Source organism: Python bivittatus, unplaced genomic scaffold (genome assembly GCF_059951505.1).
Source record: "Python bivittatus isolate LINGU-HERP-01145 unplaced genomic scaffold, Pbiv_v1 ctg000020_np1212, whole genome shotgun sequence".
NCBI classification, from domain to species: domain Eukaryota; kingdom Metazoa; phylum Chordata; class Lepidosauria; order Squamata; family Pythonidae; genus Python; species Python bivittatus.
In genome coordinates, this window is record NW_028277030.1 from 20,568,908 (window position 1) to 20,582,190 (window position 13,283).

The 13,283-nt window shown below is 38.9% G+C and overlaps 1 protein-coding gene across 1 annotated transcript in view; it reads left to right on the forward strand.

Moving 5' to 3' along the window:
- Window positions 1-7,081: 7,081 nt before the first annotated feature.
- The window catches only part of APOB (apolipoprotein B), a 43,999-nt gene continuing 37,797 nt past the window's right edge, over window positions 7,082-13,283 (forward strand). The window contains exons 1-3 of the mRNA XM_015889909.3: window positions 7,082-7,208; window positions 11,940-12,055; window positions 12,765-12,910. Coding sequence (XP_015745395.2) covers window positions 7,151-7,208; window positions 11,940-12,055; window positions 12,765-12,910 — 320 coding nt within the window. The 5' untranslated portion in view covers window positions 7,082-7,150. The remainder of the gene's footprint in view (window positions 7,209-11,939; window positions 12,056-12,764; window positions 12,911-13,283) is intronic.

Below are 13,283 nucleotides of genomic sequence, written 5' to 3' on the forward strand. Positions count from 1 at the left end.
GTCGGAAGTGAGCTATGACTTCATTGGGGTTTGCTGCATTTTGTGAATCTGGCACTGAAAGTAATAATGGAAATATTTTTTGTGTTAAAAAAATAATGTAAACTAGAGATTGAATTGTGGAATGAGTATGAACACTGGAGGAGATGTAAAGTATTAATCTAATTATATCCTTTTAGAAGGGAAAATTATTGAGCTACCAAAATACAGGAGTAAAGAATATCAGACAAAGAATTTAAAGGCATGAGATAAGAAAAAGAAAAGGAAATGTTACTAAAATAGTTTACACTAACACCACTGACTATGCCTCTTCATTCCTTTCTCTTAATATCTTTCTATTCTTGCAAAAGATCCACACCTTCACCACATCTACCTACCACTTCCCTCATTGCCCTTTGTGCTTTGATTTGCATTTCCCAGAAAGAATATGAACTGCAGTAACTGTAGTTTCCATGTCAAAAAGAAATAGGAATAATGCAATTGGGGGAGGGGGGAGGGACATAACAGGAATGGGCACCTGAAGCCATTGGCCTAATTTTATACAGACTTCAGTCTTAATTTCAAAATGGGATTAGGTCAGATTTCTGCAAAGCAACCAGCAGAGACGGAAGCAAAGAGAGGAAGAATAAACACAACTGCAAGAGAATGGCAGAAGGTGGGGAACAGGGGGAGGGGAGTGATAGAGAAGGAGAGAGCCAGAATAACTATCCCATCTATGATTGATCCTACCTTTATCTCCTGGGATTCAAGTTCACCTACTACTGCACTGTGACTCCAACAGATTCTCCAACAAAAAATGCAACCCTTGTAAGAGAGGAATTAAAAAAAAAAAACATTCCCCATCCTTCCTTTAGATAATGATGGGAACCTGTTGCCCACTAGACCAGTCTCTCAAGCCAGGAGAGGTTCACACAAAGTTCCTCTCTCAAACACTCCCTCTTTTGGCATCAAGGGCAGAGATGTGGCTGAAGGTCCCTCTTCTAAAAGGGAAGCCCCAACAGAGCAAAGCATTAGGAAACTGGAGACCTTCTGCATAAGAGGATCTAGGAGTGTTGCTCCCCATTTATGTTTTGGATTAAGCACTTCTGTGGTCATGAAGAAATGGGGAACATTGCCTTCTGTCTCCTCCTGAACAGAGAAATGGATGACTTTAGTGACAGGGCTTATGCACTGAGGCAGGCTTGGCTTCCTTAAACCTTGCCCCATGAAATAATTCCCCAGTGTGGTCAGATTGGGGAGGGGGGCAGTACCTGAGTCTGGATCCACTTCTTTACTCAGGCCTGAAGGCAATAATAGCTAATGGACTGTAGTATTGACTCTAGGATTCACGCTTTCCTGATTGGGAATATCTGGTCCCATCAACCTGCACATTGGAGAGAACAGAGGATTTTATACATCTTGTGATAACTGTCATTTCCTCTTAAAATGGGTTCCTTTCCTTTCCCTCTTTCCTCACAATGATTCTGTGCAATGAGAAAGAATTACTAGCCCAAGGAAATCTTTGTAGCTAACTGGGGATCTGCATCTGGGTTCTCCATCCCTTCTTTGGAACTCTAACCACTACGCCATAATTGGCTATCAGCTCCCTAAACAATCCTAAACCACTTCATTTTCCTGAAGATGTATACCAAGTAATATTTTCATCAAAGCAATTTCCTATGAACAGATGTGTAGGCATTTTGCTTACCTTCACTAGGTTTGCTTTAAAATGAATAGAAAAAAACATTAACTGCTAAAAGATTTCCTCCTGTTACTAAATAACATCTGTTCCCTTTACTTCCTAGACAGCAGCTACTATCAGCAGATAATCTCTAACACAAATTTACATTTTGGAGTTACCTAATGATAAAAGAGAGTTAACACAAACAGGGGAAAAGAACTGCTACAAGTTTCTCTAAGTCAGGGGCAGCCTTGACAACAGGAATTGAAGCTTAACTCCTACCCAAAGATGTACTTTGCTGTTCTTTGGTGAACTAGTGGGAATGAGAATAGGTTGTGAGAAGAAAGGATGATTAATTCTACCCCCAACCCACCACTCTTATTCTTGTAGCAAATTATTCAACCATGAGAACTTGAACACACTTTTTTGAAAGTAACATTTATTCATCTTTCCTTTTGAAAATACAGCTGCTTTAAATTATATTAGTGGAACAGAAAACTACTTTTATAAACCAAACTTACAGTCAAATTTTTAGATAGATAGATAGATAGATAGATAGATAGATAGATAGATAGATAGATAGATAGATAGATAGATAGATAGATAGATAGATAGATAAATCCTAGTATTTTACAGTTGTGGGTAAATTTTTATTAAGGCTTCCAATGAGTCAGAACTATTGTACTGTGTTTTAAATGTTTTAGAATGTGATTTTTTTTTTAAATGGTCATTGTATCAAATGGCACATCAGTATCTTTTGTACATACATATTTTGTTTTCTTCCTCTATTAAAAGTGGAATAAATCATTTACAAACAAACAAAGGCGAATGGGCTGCTTTTCTTTGAAATTGTGCTAATTAATTTACAACTACTTTTTTTAGTATATAACTAGAGAAATCACATTTTTAGGAATTATTAAAGTTTAAAATGGTGGAATGGTGTTCAAACTGAGCTAACTCCTGGTGATTACATGTACATGCCTTTGCAGCTTACTTGACAACAGTACAGAACTGGTTTGCTCTTGACTTCCCGGTCTAATCCGCAATCTGCAATTTCACTGTGTCTGATCTCAAAAGAAGCTAAACAGACTTGGTTAATGCTTAGACGGAAGAATGCCAGGAAATCCAAAAATAATAGATTAGATAGGGAGACTGAAGAAACCTCCTGGTAGATGGCAATGGCAAAAGGCAAGAAGAAATGCCTAGAGTGCTGTTGGAAGAAATCAAAGAGCCAATCTTGCCAATCACGAGTAGTACATGGTGGCAATAAGGCTGGCAAAACAAAATTATTTCTCTGCTCTGATTGTGTATGCCATTAGCCATCTGGAGCCCTGTTTAAAGGGGCTCCTGGAGAGGGGCAGAATATTCTGTGAGGAATATTCATGCTGTTTGGCAAAAAGTCACTCGGGTCCACTTAAGAGTTGGATTCCAGCTGGACAGGTCCACTTGAGGTACCCAAGGCAAGGCCTTGTAGGGTTCCCTGGAGTGAGTTTGATTCTGACTCCTAGGGAAGTGGTAAGATTCTCTAGTCTGTGAGCTCAGTCACGTGTTTGTTAGATCCAGGTCCCTCATGGATGGTCAAGATCCCCTGGGAGGTGAAATATGATTAGACCCTTCTGATGGTGTTTACTTCCTTGAGAGAGGGGGCAGTTCTCTCAGCCTTGTAGAAGGCTGTGGTTTGCCCTCTCCTCAGGAAAGCCTCTCACTTGACCCAAGAATCCTGGACAATTTTCATCTAGTCTCCAACCCTCCTTTTCTGGGTAAGGTTGTGGAGAGGGTGATCAGACTTCAGTTCCAGAGGACCCCAGAGGAAACAGATTATCTAGACTCACTTCAGTTGGGTTTCAGGCTGGCTTTCAGTATGAGAAAACACTGGTTGTGCTTTCTGATTACTATGGCAGAGCTGAGATGGGGGTGGTGTGCCCATCCTGTTCCTCCTTGATCTCTGGTTTTCAATACCATAAATCATGGCACCCCTTTGGACCAGCTTCAGGGACTGGGAGGCACCATTTTGTTGTGGTTCTCCTTTCTCTGTGGTCAGTTTCAATCAGTGATGACAGGCAGGGAGAGACTGTGCCCATACCTCACACACTCTCCCCTCCCCACTGTTTTCATGTAGGTAACATCTACATGAAACCACTAAGTTAAGTCATCTTTTGTTTTGGGATCAGGTATCATCAATATGCAAGTGATGTTGTTGAAGTCCTGGCCTAGTATCTGGATGCTGTACAGGTCTGGATAGGGAAGAACAGACACAGGCTCAATGTTAACAAGTCTGGATTTATGTGGGCCCCCCAGCTCTGGGGATATTCCATCTTTAGTCTTCAGTGGGATTGCACATCATAATTTGACATTTGTATGCAATCTGTGGATCATCTTGACTAAGAGCTCCTGCTCAAAGAGCAGGTGGCAGCTGTGGCCAAGAAGCCCTTTGCATGGGTTCATCTAGTATGTCATTTGCAACCATTCCTGGACTGGAAGGGCCTTCTGATAGTCATTCATGCCCTGGTCACTTCACGATGGGATTACCATAATGCACTGTACATGGGGCTGCCCTTGAGCACCACTTGGAAGTTACAACTCATTCAAAATGTAGTAGGACAAGCAGGGATGGGCATATGATATGCTTACATGTCCCCATTGCTCCATGAGCTGCACTGGTTACCAGGTGCAATTCAAGGTACTGGTTATCACCTATAAAGTCCCTCATGGCATAAGGCCTGGCTATCTTAAGGCCTGGTTAATTCTGCCCCTCCAGTGGGTGTGCTCCAGGTCCTGTTGATTAAACAGTGTCATCTTCTGGGACCCAGGAAGCATGCCTTTTCTGTTGCAATGCCTGCCCTCTGGAATGATCCCTCCCCCCCCCCCCACCCCAAGTTCTGTACAGTTTCCACCCTAATGACATTCAGAGAATCAGTAAGACGTGGTTATTCTCCTAGGTCTTGGGATAGGGTGGTTCTGGAGTCCCTATAAATTTGGCCTTTTTTTTCTCTCTCTTATTGAAGTAATTTTCTGGTCAGCTATGACTTTTTTCTATATGAATTGTTTCTTTCTTTTTAAATTGTAAGCTGCCCAGAGCTGCTAAGAAGTCAGATGATGATGATGATTTCTTCTGCACGGTGGCCAAGAAATCTGTCTCAGCATATCCACATAGCCACCAGTAGTTGAGCTCAACTCAAGAGAATCTTTACCTTTTAATGCCTAATGGCATAAAGTGTTGTGGTAAGCTACTATTTTATGAACCACTCTGGGAACCCTTCAGGGGACAGAGAGGTTCATAAATAAACAAACTACAGTTCCAGTTACATTAACAGATTAAGCTGGGTACAATGTGGTTTTTAAAGTAATGTTTCTGGATCCATTTTTATACTTCCAGATTACATTTATATCCTGCTTTTCTTCCAAAGGATTCATGACACCATACAAGATTCTTCCCCTTTTTATCTGAACTACAACCTATATGATAAATTAAGCAGAGATCCAATGCAAGAGATGAACCTATTCCCAAAGCCTTAGTGGGATGTGTTTGGTTTTGTCTTAGCCTACTGTGTGAATCCAGCTACTACAATTTGTAAAGAATGGTTTATGGCTAAAATTATTGGCATATGCTACAAGCCATGATAAAGGGAAGCGTGACTTAGCACTGTGTAAAAATAAGGTCAGTGAATGGTCTGGAGTCTCCCACAAACTGTATAACCAAGTGGGGATCTGAAACAGAATCACCCCACGCCTAGCCTAGCATGTTAATTGCTCCATCACACCAACAATCGTGATAATTTATCCCAGACAAAAATACATTTGAAATACCTTGCAAACTCATTCATCATTTAAATTATCCTTTCCTGATAGATTTTCTTGGATCCTTCTCCTGCAGGCCCTTTCCCCTTAGCTGTGTTTATATTGTTGTGCAGCACTGGGTAACCCAAAGCCCACATGTAGATCCCAACTTTGTTTTTACAGTTTCCCAAGATCATGCTGCAAAAATTTACAGGTCGACCTGTATTATGTTGATACTATCTCCTACTTTTTGGTGTTGAAAACAAGCACAAAAATAGATATATCACACACTAGTTATAAGTTTTAAAATTCCCTCTAAAAACATAAAGATTGCATCCCACTTAGGTCCTCAATATTGCCAATGTACTGGTATGGAGAAGCATATCATAAAGTCTTCCTCCTCCACTAAGACCACAATCTTCAGCTCATTCAAAGACTAAGTGTTATTTTCTTTGGTAGGATCTAAAGTATATACTGGCCAACAATTCTAATGCAGGGCAGAGAAATTCTCCAGCATTTTTTTCCTATAAGTTTCTGTTTGATTTGACAAAGGAGAATTTATTTTGGAAATTCTTTCAAAGGAGAAAATAACTTTGGGGAAATCTCATGATGGAGTATGATGCTCTTACATCTATTTAGCTATGAGGTGATCAAGGAATATGTGTGTGAATGTCCCACTTTTCATTGTACAGAACCATCTTCTCCAGTGGTGTGCAGCCTCCTGGGTTCCTTTCTTTAATTAAATCCCAAAAAAAACATCAGAAGGTCGCTCCCCCAATTTCCCTGCTTACAACTTTGATGGACCATTTTAGAAGGTCCTTTGTGCTCAGCAAGAAACCAATTTTTTTTTTTTTTTTTTGGTATTCTGTTTCCTTAAGTGCCATTCTTTGGTAGGAAGAATGAGGGACTTGTTATGACTGCTATTTACATCACTAGTCAGGACTATCTGTACACATGAACTTTCTTACAATGTAACAAGGGCCTTTTAAGAGTGCTCTCATGACCTAATACACCAGCAGGTAAACTTAGTACAAGGTTCTCATAGGGAATGGAGGAAAAAGGTGGAGCCAGAGGAGGGGCTACTGAAGCTGGGATCAAAGCCTCCAAAGCATCTGTAAACTCAAATAAGATGATAAATAGCTAGACGAAATCTGCTAACCGTTGGAGGTCCCAGATGGCTTTGGGGCAGTAACCAACTTGCAAGTGAAATCCTCAGCAAACTGAGTTGGTTCATAGTTACTTACAGTTGTGACTCTAGATCAAAGGATGCCTTTATGTCTAGCCTTCTAGTATTATTTTTCTATTCAGGGCTTTAGCTAGCACACAAAATATATTTTCTCCCTAAATGATAAGCTCCTTTGGCTTTATAGCTAGGCATAACAAGCTCTTGTTATGAAATCTCCCCCACCAGCAGTAGGCTGTGACTGAATAAGTACTGTAAATTTTAAAGAGCCATTATGCTTCCCTATGCCTTCTATACCCATTGCCATGGCTGAACCAGCTCAGAATAGCTTGCTGTGGCTATTGCAAAGAGGATGCAGGACTATAACCTTTGGACCTTTTGTAATTTGCTCTGAACTTTCTAAACCGTTTGGCTCAGCTTCTTTGCCAGGGAGTATTTAAAGGCAGGTCCAAGTAGGGACACTTAATCTGACTATATCGCTGGACTAGGTGAAGAAGAAGAGAGCAGTGCAGCCAAAGGGTGCCTTTCTCAACATGGGGCACCCACAGCTGTGGCTGTTGCTGCTGCTGCTGAGCAGTGAGGCTTTAACACGTAAGTAGAGATATCTCAGATGGTGGCTGGGGGAGGGGCAGGGGGGGTGGGTTCTTTTTATTTGAGAAACTACCTTGATCTGAAAATATTCATTAGTCAGGTGGCTAATAATAAGAGTGGTTTTGACAGATGATTAGAATTATTACATGTCGCTGTAAGGAATCTATCAAATCAAGAATGGTTCTGGATCTGGTCCACTGGCATACAGATTATTTATTTCACGTATCTTCCATGTTAGCTTGAAGTCAAGCTAGTTGTCTAGGCTCAGCATAAATATGTTTCAACTTTATGGAGAATATCAGGATCGAACAAATGATTTGATGTGATGGAACAGTTTATAAGATGTTGTGGAATCACATGCTCTGCTTATTTTTAGGATAGTATTTGCTTATGGGGATCCCTGTCTGCCAAAGAGTTTCTTGGGTGTTTATTAGATTTATATCCTACTTTTTTCATGTGAATCTCCAGTGTGGTTTCTGCTGTTCTTTAAAAGTATAGGAAGAAACAGCAAAACACTTTACATCCTGAAAATTAAATCTTTACCTAGGTTATTGCTTAGCAGAGTTACCATACAGTGCAATGGTGGCTGCATCCCAAGAGGACACACTGAAGGACAGTGCTGTAGACCCTTCCTTAGAAGTGCATCCTGTTTGATGCAGGAGGATTCATTTCAGATTTAAACACCATAGGACTGGACGATGATGGAATTGCAATCACAAACATGGCTTTCAGGAACCAAGTCTCCAAGGCTTATCACTTGAGCCAAAAGCAAACCTTAACTGGATTCAACATGGCAGCCTGACACTCTCTTTATTTTATTATGTATTATTTATTAACAATATTTAAAGACCGCCCTGGTCTACAAGACTTTGCATCTCAAGTGTTTTCACTCAGGTGCCCCTTCATGGATTGGATAGATCTGATTTTTCCAAAGTTGCAGAACTCAAGCCATTTGTCTGGGACTGTACTCAAGGCCTTGTTTTCATACAGGATTGCCTGATTGACATATTTGAGATAGGATGTGCTTGAATGGAATCATATTGTTTGGAACCAAATAAGCTTACTGCCTCTGTCTCTTGTTCTTTTTGTGTCTGATGGGCTGTCATATTTCTCATAGTGAGGTTGCTTGTCTGTGCATTCATTGCCCACTAAAAGAGAACAGCATCCAGCAGGATCATTTCTTCCACTGGGTTTCTAAATGTTAAAGATGGAACTCGCTGGCTTCTGATAAAGAACAAGTTGGTTTTATCAACTCTTGGATAAGTGCGCAAGCATACTTATGGGCTACATCCAATGTTATGTGAGAAGACTTGGAGGATTTTCCTTACAGAGGGTTCCTCAAGTTTCTAGAGCAGGTTTAGAATATGCATCAGTTTTGGGAGATGAGTACTTATTTGGCCCAAGCTAGGAGATGCCATTCATTCTACAGGTGCTGGACCAGCAGCAGATAGACAGATGGATAGGCAGACAGACAGATAGTTGTACAAAAGATTTTTTTTTAAAAAAATAATTCAATCAGAGAAGCATATGACAAATTACATGTTATCCCTTTGAAGCAGTCACTTTCAAGTATCAGAACACAGGTTTTGTAGTGGGTGGTGTAGATATTTGCCAGAATGATTTTTACCACATGTGTTTGCCAATCAAAAATGAAGTTCCATTTCCTGATTATCTGTGATTTTCTTTCTTAAGTGTTAACACTTAAGAGATTGATCTCTTGTTAACACAGATAAAAGTCAGAGTCAAACTACTTTTACAGTTCAATCAACAAGCTATTTGAGCTAACACATCCTCTGAAACGGACCACTGCCTTAATACTGTAAAGTCATATTAATAGTATATTTTCATGGAAACTCAACTGTATTTTGCTAATATAGTATGTAATTGGAATGTAGGGTTTTGGGCCTTTTTATTTTTGTTTTTATTTTTATGATCAAGCACATAAAAAGACCTATTCATCTGATACTTGATCTCATACGATAGCATCTTATAAGATTAAAAAATGAAATATAGCCCATTTTGTGAAGAGAAAAATTCCTTGGCTTTTTTTTTTCCTGTTTGTAAAAGGGTTTATATATTACAAAAGTGCTTGCACAAGAATCTATCCTAAACATAAGACCAGATATTCCCACACAATCCTTTATTAGGTTTGTATTTTGCTAGCTATATTTCCTTAATTGTTGCTGGACAAACTGGAAAGTGCAGAATTAATTGCATTTTTATTTCATTCTACAGAAGATGATGGGTCTGAAAATAAAAGCCCTGTTTATGCACGTAACTCCTTTTTATCTCATCCTTTGTGCTCTCTCCCCCCCACCCCCGGCTGCTACAAAATAATCATTCAGTACATTTTCAGGTTGAGGTATCACAGCGTACATGCCAATATGCACAACAAAATTATACAGATGTTTATGTGTATAATCTTTATTATGAGCTGATCAAACTTGGGAGAAGAGTGTGTTGACCACAAAAATTGTCTTTGTACAATGTTAATTGCCTGGGGTCTTTACCTACAAAGATCAGAATGGTGCAAGCAATGATTTTCTTTGTGACACTCTATGGAAGCAAAAATTGAACTTTGAAGAAGCAGGACAGAAAAATACTGACACTTTTCAATTTGGTGTGGAAGAGGACTTTTGAGAATACCATGGATAGCCAAGGAAACAAACAAATGGATCACAGCATAAATCAAGAGTTTTCATCAAGGCATAAATGATTAGGCTCAAATTATAATATTTTGGACACCTTAGCAAACATTCAGCTCCTTAGAGAAGTCTATATTGTTGAGAGAAGAGAAGAGAAGAGAAGAGAAGAGAAGAGAAGAGAAGAGAAGAGAAGAGAAGAGAAGAGAAGAGAAGAGAAGAGAAGAGAAGAGAAGAGAAGAGAAGAGAAGAGAAGAGGTCTGACCGGCAGTAAGGTACATGGATGGGTGCACAACTGGGCCAGACTGGGGATCAGATCCTCTTAGAGAAGATCTGTCTATATGGCCACTAAGAATCAATACCAAGTTGTTGGCACATCATCAATCAATCAATCGCCTGGGAGCTAATAGTAGAAGAACCTCTTTATACTCCTTGAAACAATATTTCAGTATTTAAAATCAGATTAAATTTGGGGAGAGGGAGGGAATAGGGAGTGTGACAAAATACATTTTAAAGATGAAATCCAAAACAATTTGTTAAGAGCTATCCACTGTTTTTAATATGCTGGCTATTTTATTTGCCAAGTGCATAGCAAAAGAAAAATTTTCTCCACTTCTGAACCCTCTTCCTCTAAAATAATTATAATAATGATGTCATAAATTCTGCTATTAAAACTCAGGTAAACATGTTTTGTCTTTAGAAACTAAAAGGAGAATTTTAACTTCACATATGGCTGGAAAATAAGCTATTATTGTGCTTCCATTATTCAAAGTTGAGTTTACTTTGCTTTGCTTTTCTTTCTAACCCTTTCAAATTTTGATGGGGTTTTTTTTTTGGTGGTTGTAGGAGAAGGGCAGAATAAGGGAAGCTATGTACATTTTATCCATGGGAGGTATAATCGGGAATGCAAACATTAAACATAAAAACATTAAGTTTTTAAGCTTTCACACATAACATCAATACACACACTCTTGCATATGAGTGGCAAGGAAAAGAGCCAGGGAGAGGATTGACTTAAAAATAAAATATTAGTAGAATTTGCAGATTAAAATGGCAAGAATCAAGGATCAGAAAGTGCTTGAGCAACTCTGGAAAACTTGTTTATTCTTAAATGCTTGGCTGACTACAGGGCGTTCTTCTTGAGGTCAAAGTATCCAGTGAGTTTGTTTGCTCTCTGTCCCCTGATAAGCTTTGTTTTTCCTAACATAGCACTTTAGCACCATCTACAGACAACATGGCTATTTCACTCTTTCAATCCAACTCAGAAATTCTCCAGATTTTTTAGCTTTATCTTATTTGCTTCATAATTGTGCCTTTGCAAATGAAGGAAAAGAGGAAGAAACAGTGTTTTTGCAGGCTTATAATTTAAGACATTATATTTAGATGCAGGAAGAAGAATGTATGGTCATCCTATTAGAGCAAATATTAATTAGTATATAGCACTTTGTTTTCAAGACCACTACTATGGGAACTGAAACACTAATGCTCATCAACTGATTGCTTTCATTTAGTTGTCCCTGTATACCACGAACCCTGTAGATTTGGAACATGGTGCCAGATGAGTATGAATTTTACAACTCCCATAATCCTGATCCAACATAGCCATGGTAGCTAGGAAAGATAATATTGTTTTCCAGTGCATCTCACTATGCTGCCCCCATTTAAATTTATGGGCGAGCATAATTGTAGAAAGTAGCAGCTTTGTGAAGCTTATTTAGATTTTGTGCTTTCTCCAAAGAGCTCAAAACAGCATATGTATTTCTTCATTTTATCTTCAAGAGAACCTAAGAGAAAGATTAAGAAGTATGTTTATATATCCAAGTTACCCCAACGAGTTGTATCACAGAATAAGATTTGGTCTTGGCTGTATTCAGACGTAGCCTGACAAAATAACCACCTTCACACACAATTGTGTTTATTCTATCTCAAAAAGTGTTTGAGAAGATATTTATATCTCATATTCTCATAGGTTGTATGCTAAAAGTTTATCAGACTGCTTAATAAGATGAAAAATTGTACTTATTTTCCAATCATTTCAATCCAAACAATTGTATGAGAAAATTCATACAAACATAATTATGTCTTTTAGGAGATGCAACCAGATTTAAGTCCTTCAGAAAGTATATCTATAATTATGAAGCAGAAATCACAAGTGGTGTGACTGGAACAGCAGATTCCCACAGTGGCTCTAAAATTAAGTGCAAGGTAAGGAAGGAGAAGGATGAAATATTTACAGATTATCAGGCAATACTTCTTTTTAAATATACTAGCACCATAAAAGTACATTCAAACATTTCCCTAGTGGATGGAGAATTCACATATGGCAGAGAGACCACACACTTCCCAAAGCAGCACAGAAAAAGAAATCCCAATTATTAATTGGGTTAAAATGGCTGATTATAGTTAAAGACTCTAGATCTCAAATGTGCTCTATGCAAAGTACAAACATTTAAAGTTCATTCCTAAGAATTCATTCCTGGCTAAAGCCAGAGAAAATTTCTGATTTTTTATTATAACAGGCACAAATAACTCCCCTCTCTAACTGATTTCTTTGGCCACAATCCCATCACCACATTTTTCTGATCTGCATAGCATAGCATTCTAGTCAACACTGTGGAAATGATCTAATATCAAAAAATACCAGCATATTGATGATCTGAATCCTAGTCTCATTTAGTTACAACAGTAGCATGGGTGCTCCCCCGCACAGCCCCCAGGGGTTAATTTCACTATTTTCTTTTAACGTCTTAATTACTGCAGCTAAGTAGCAAGATCCTCCATCATCTCTGCACAATCACACTGGAAACTAACAGTGTTGTTCTGGAAACATCCTGCATGATATGCCCAAATGATTCCAGACTAATCAGTTTAATAAAAATCATTGTACTACACCTTTAAACTTCTCTGTTTTCAGGTTGAACTGGAAGTTCCACAACTCTACAATTTAGTCCTGAAGATAAGCCTGTGTACCCTCGAAGAGGTGTATGGCATTGACATCCAGGGAAAGGCTTTATTAAAAAAATCAAGGAACTCAGATGAATTTGCTGCTGCCATGTCCCAGTAAGAAAAAAATGTCTTACCTAATTTTCTGTGGGACTCTAATGCTAGCTGAATGTCTTCCTATCTACCATGGATGATAGTGGATATTGAGCAGTTGTGTCCCAAAGGCAGAACCAGAGAACAAACTGAGTGATTCCACTGCAGACAGATTTTTGTACTACACTTAGACATGCTGTGTTGCTACAGCATTCAGTAAGCTTCAAAGCAACTAGCCATATCTTATCCAGAAGCTTGCTTTTCTTTAGATCTTTGGTGATCAGCTTTCTAATAGTCTATGTGGAACCAGGGAATATAAGTGGTGTAACAGTACGCAAACTCTGAGCAGAACATCAGTTGAGTTGCCTGGATGCTTTTTGACTGTAGTAAGCATCCA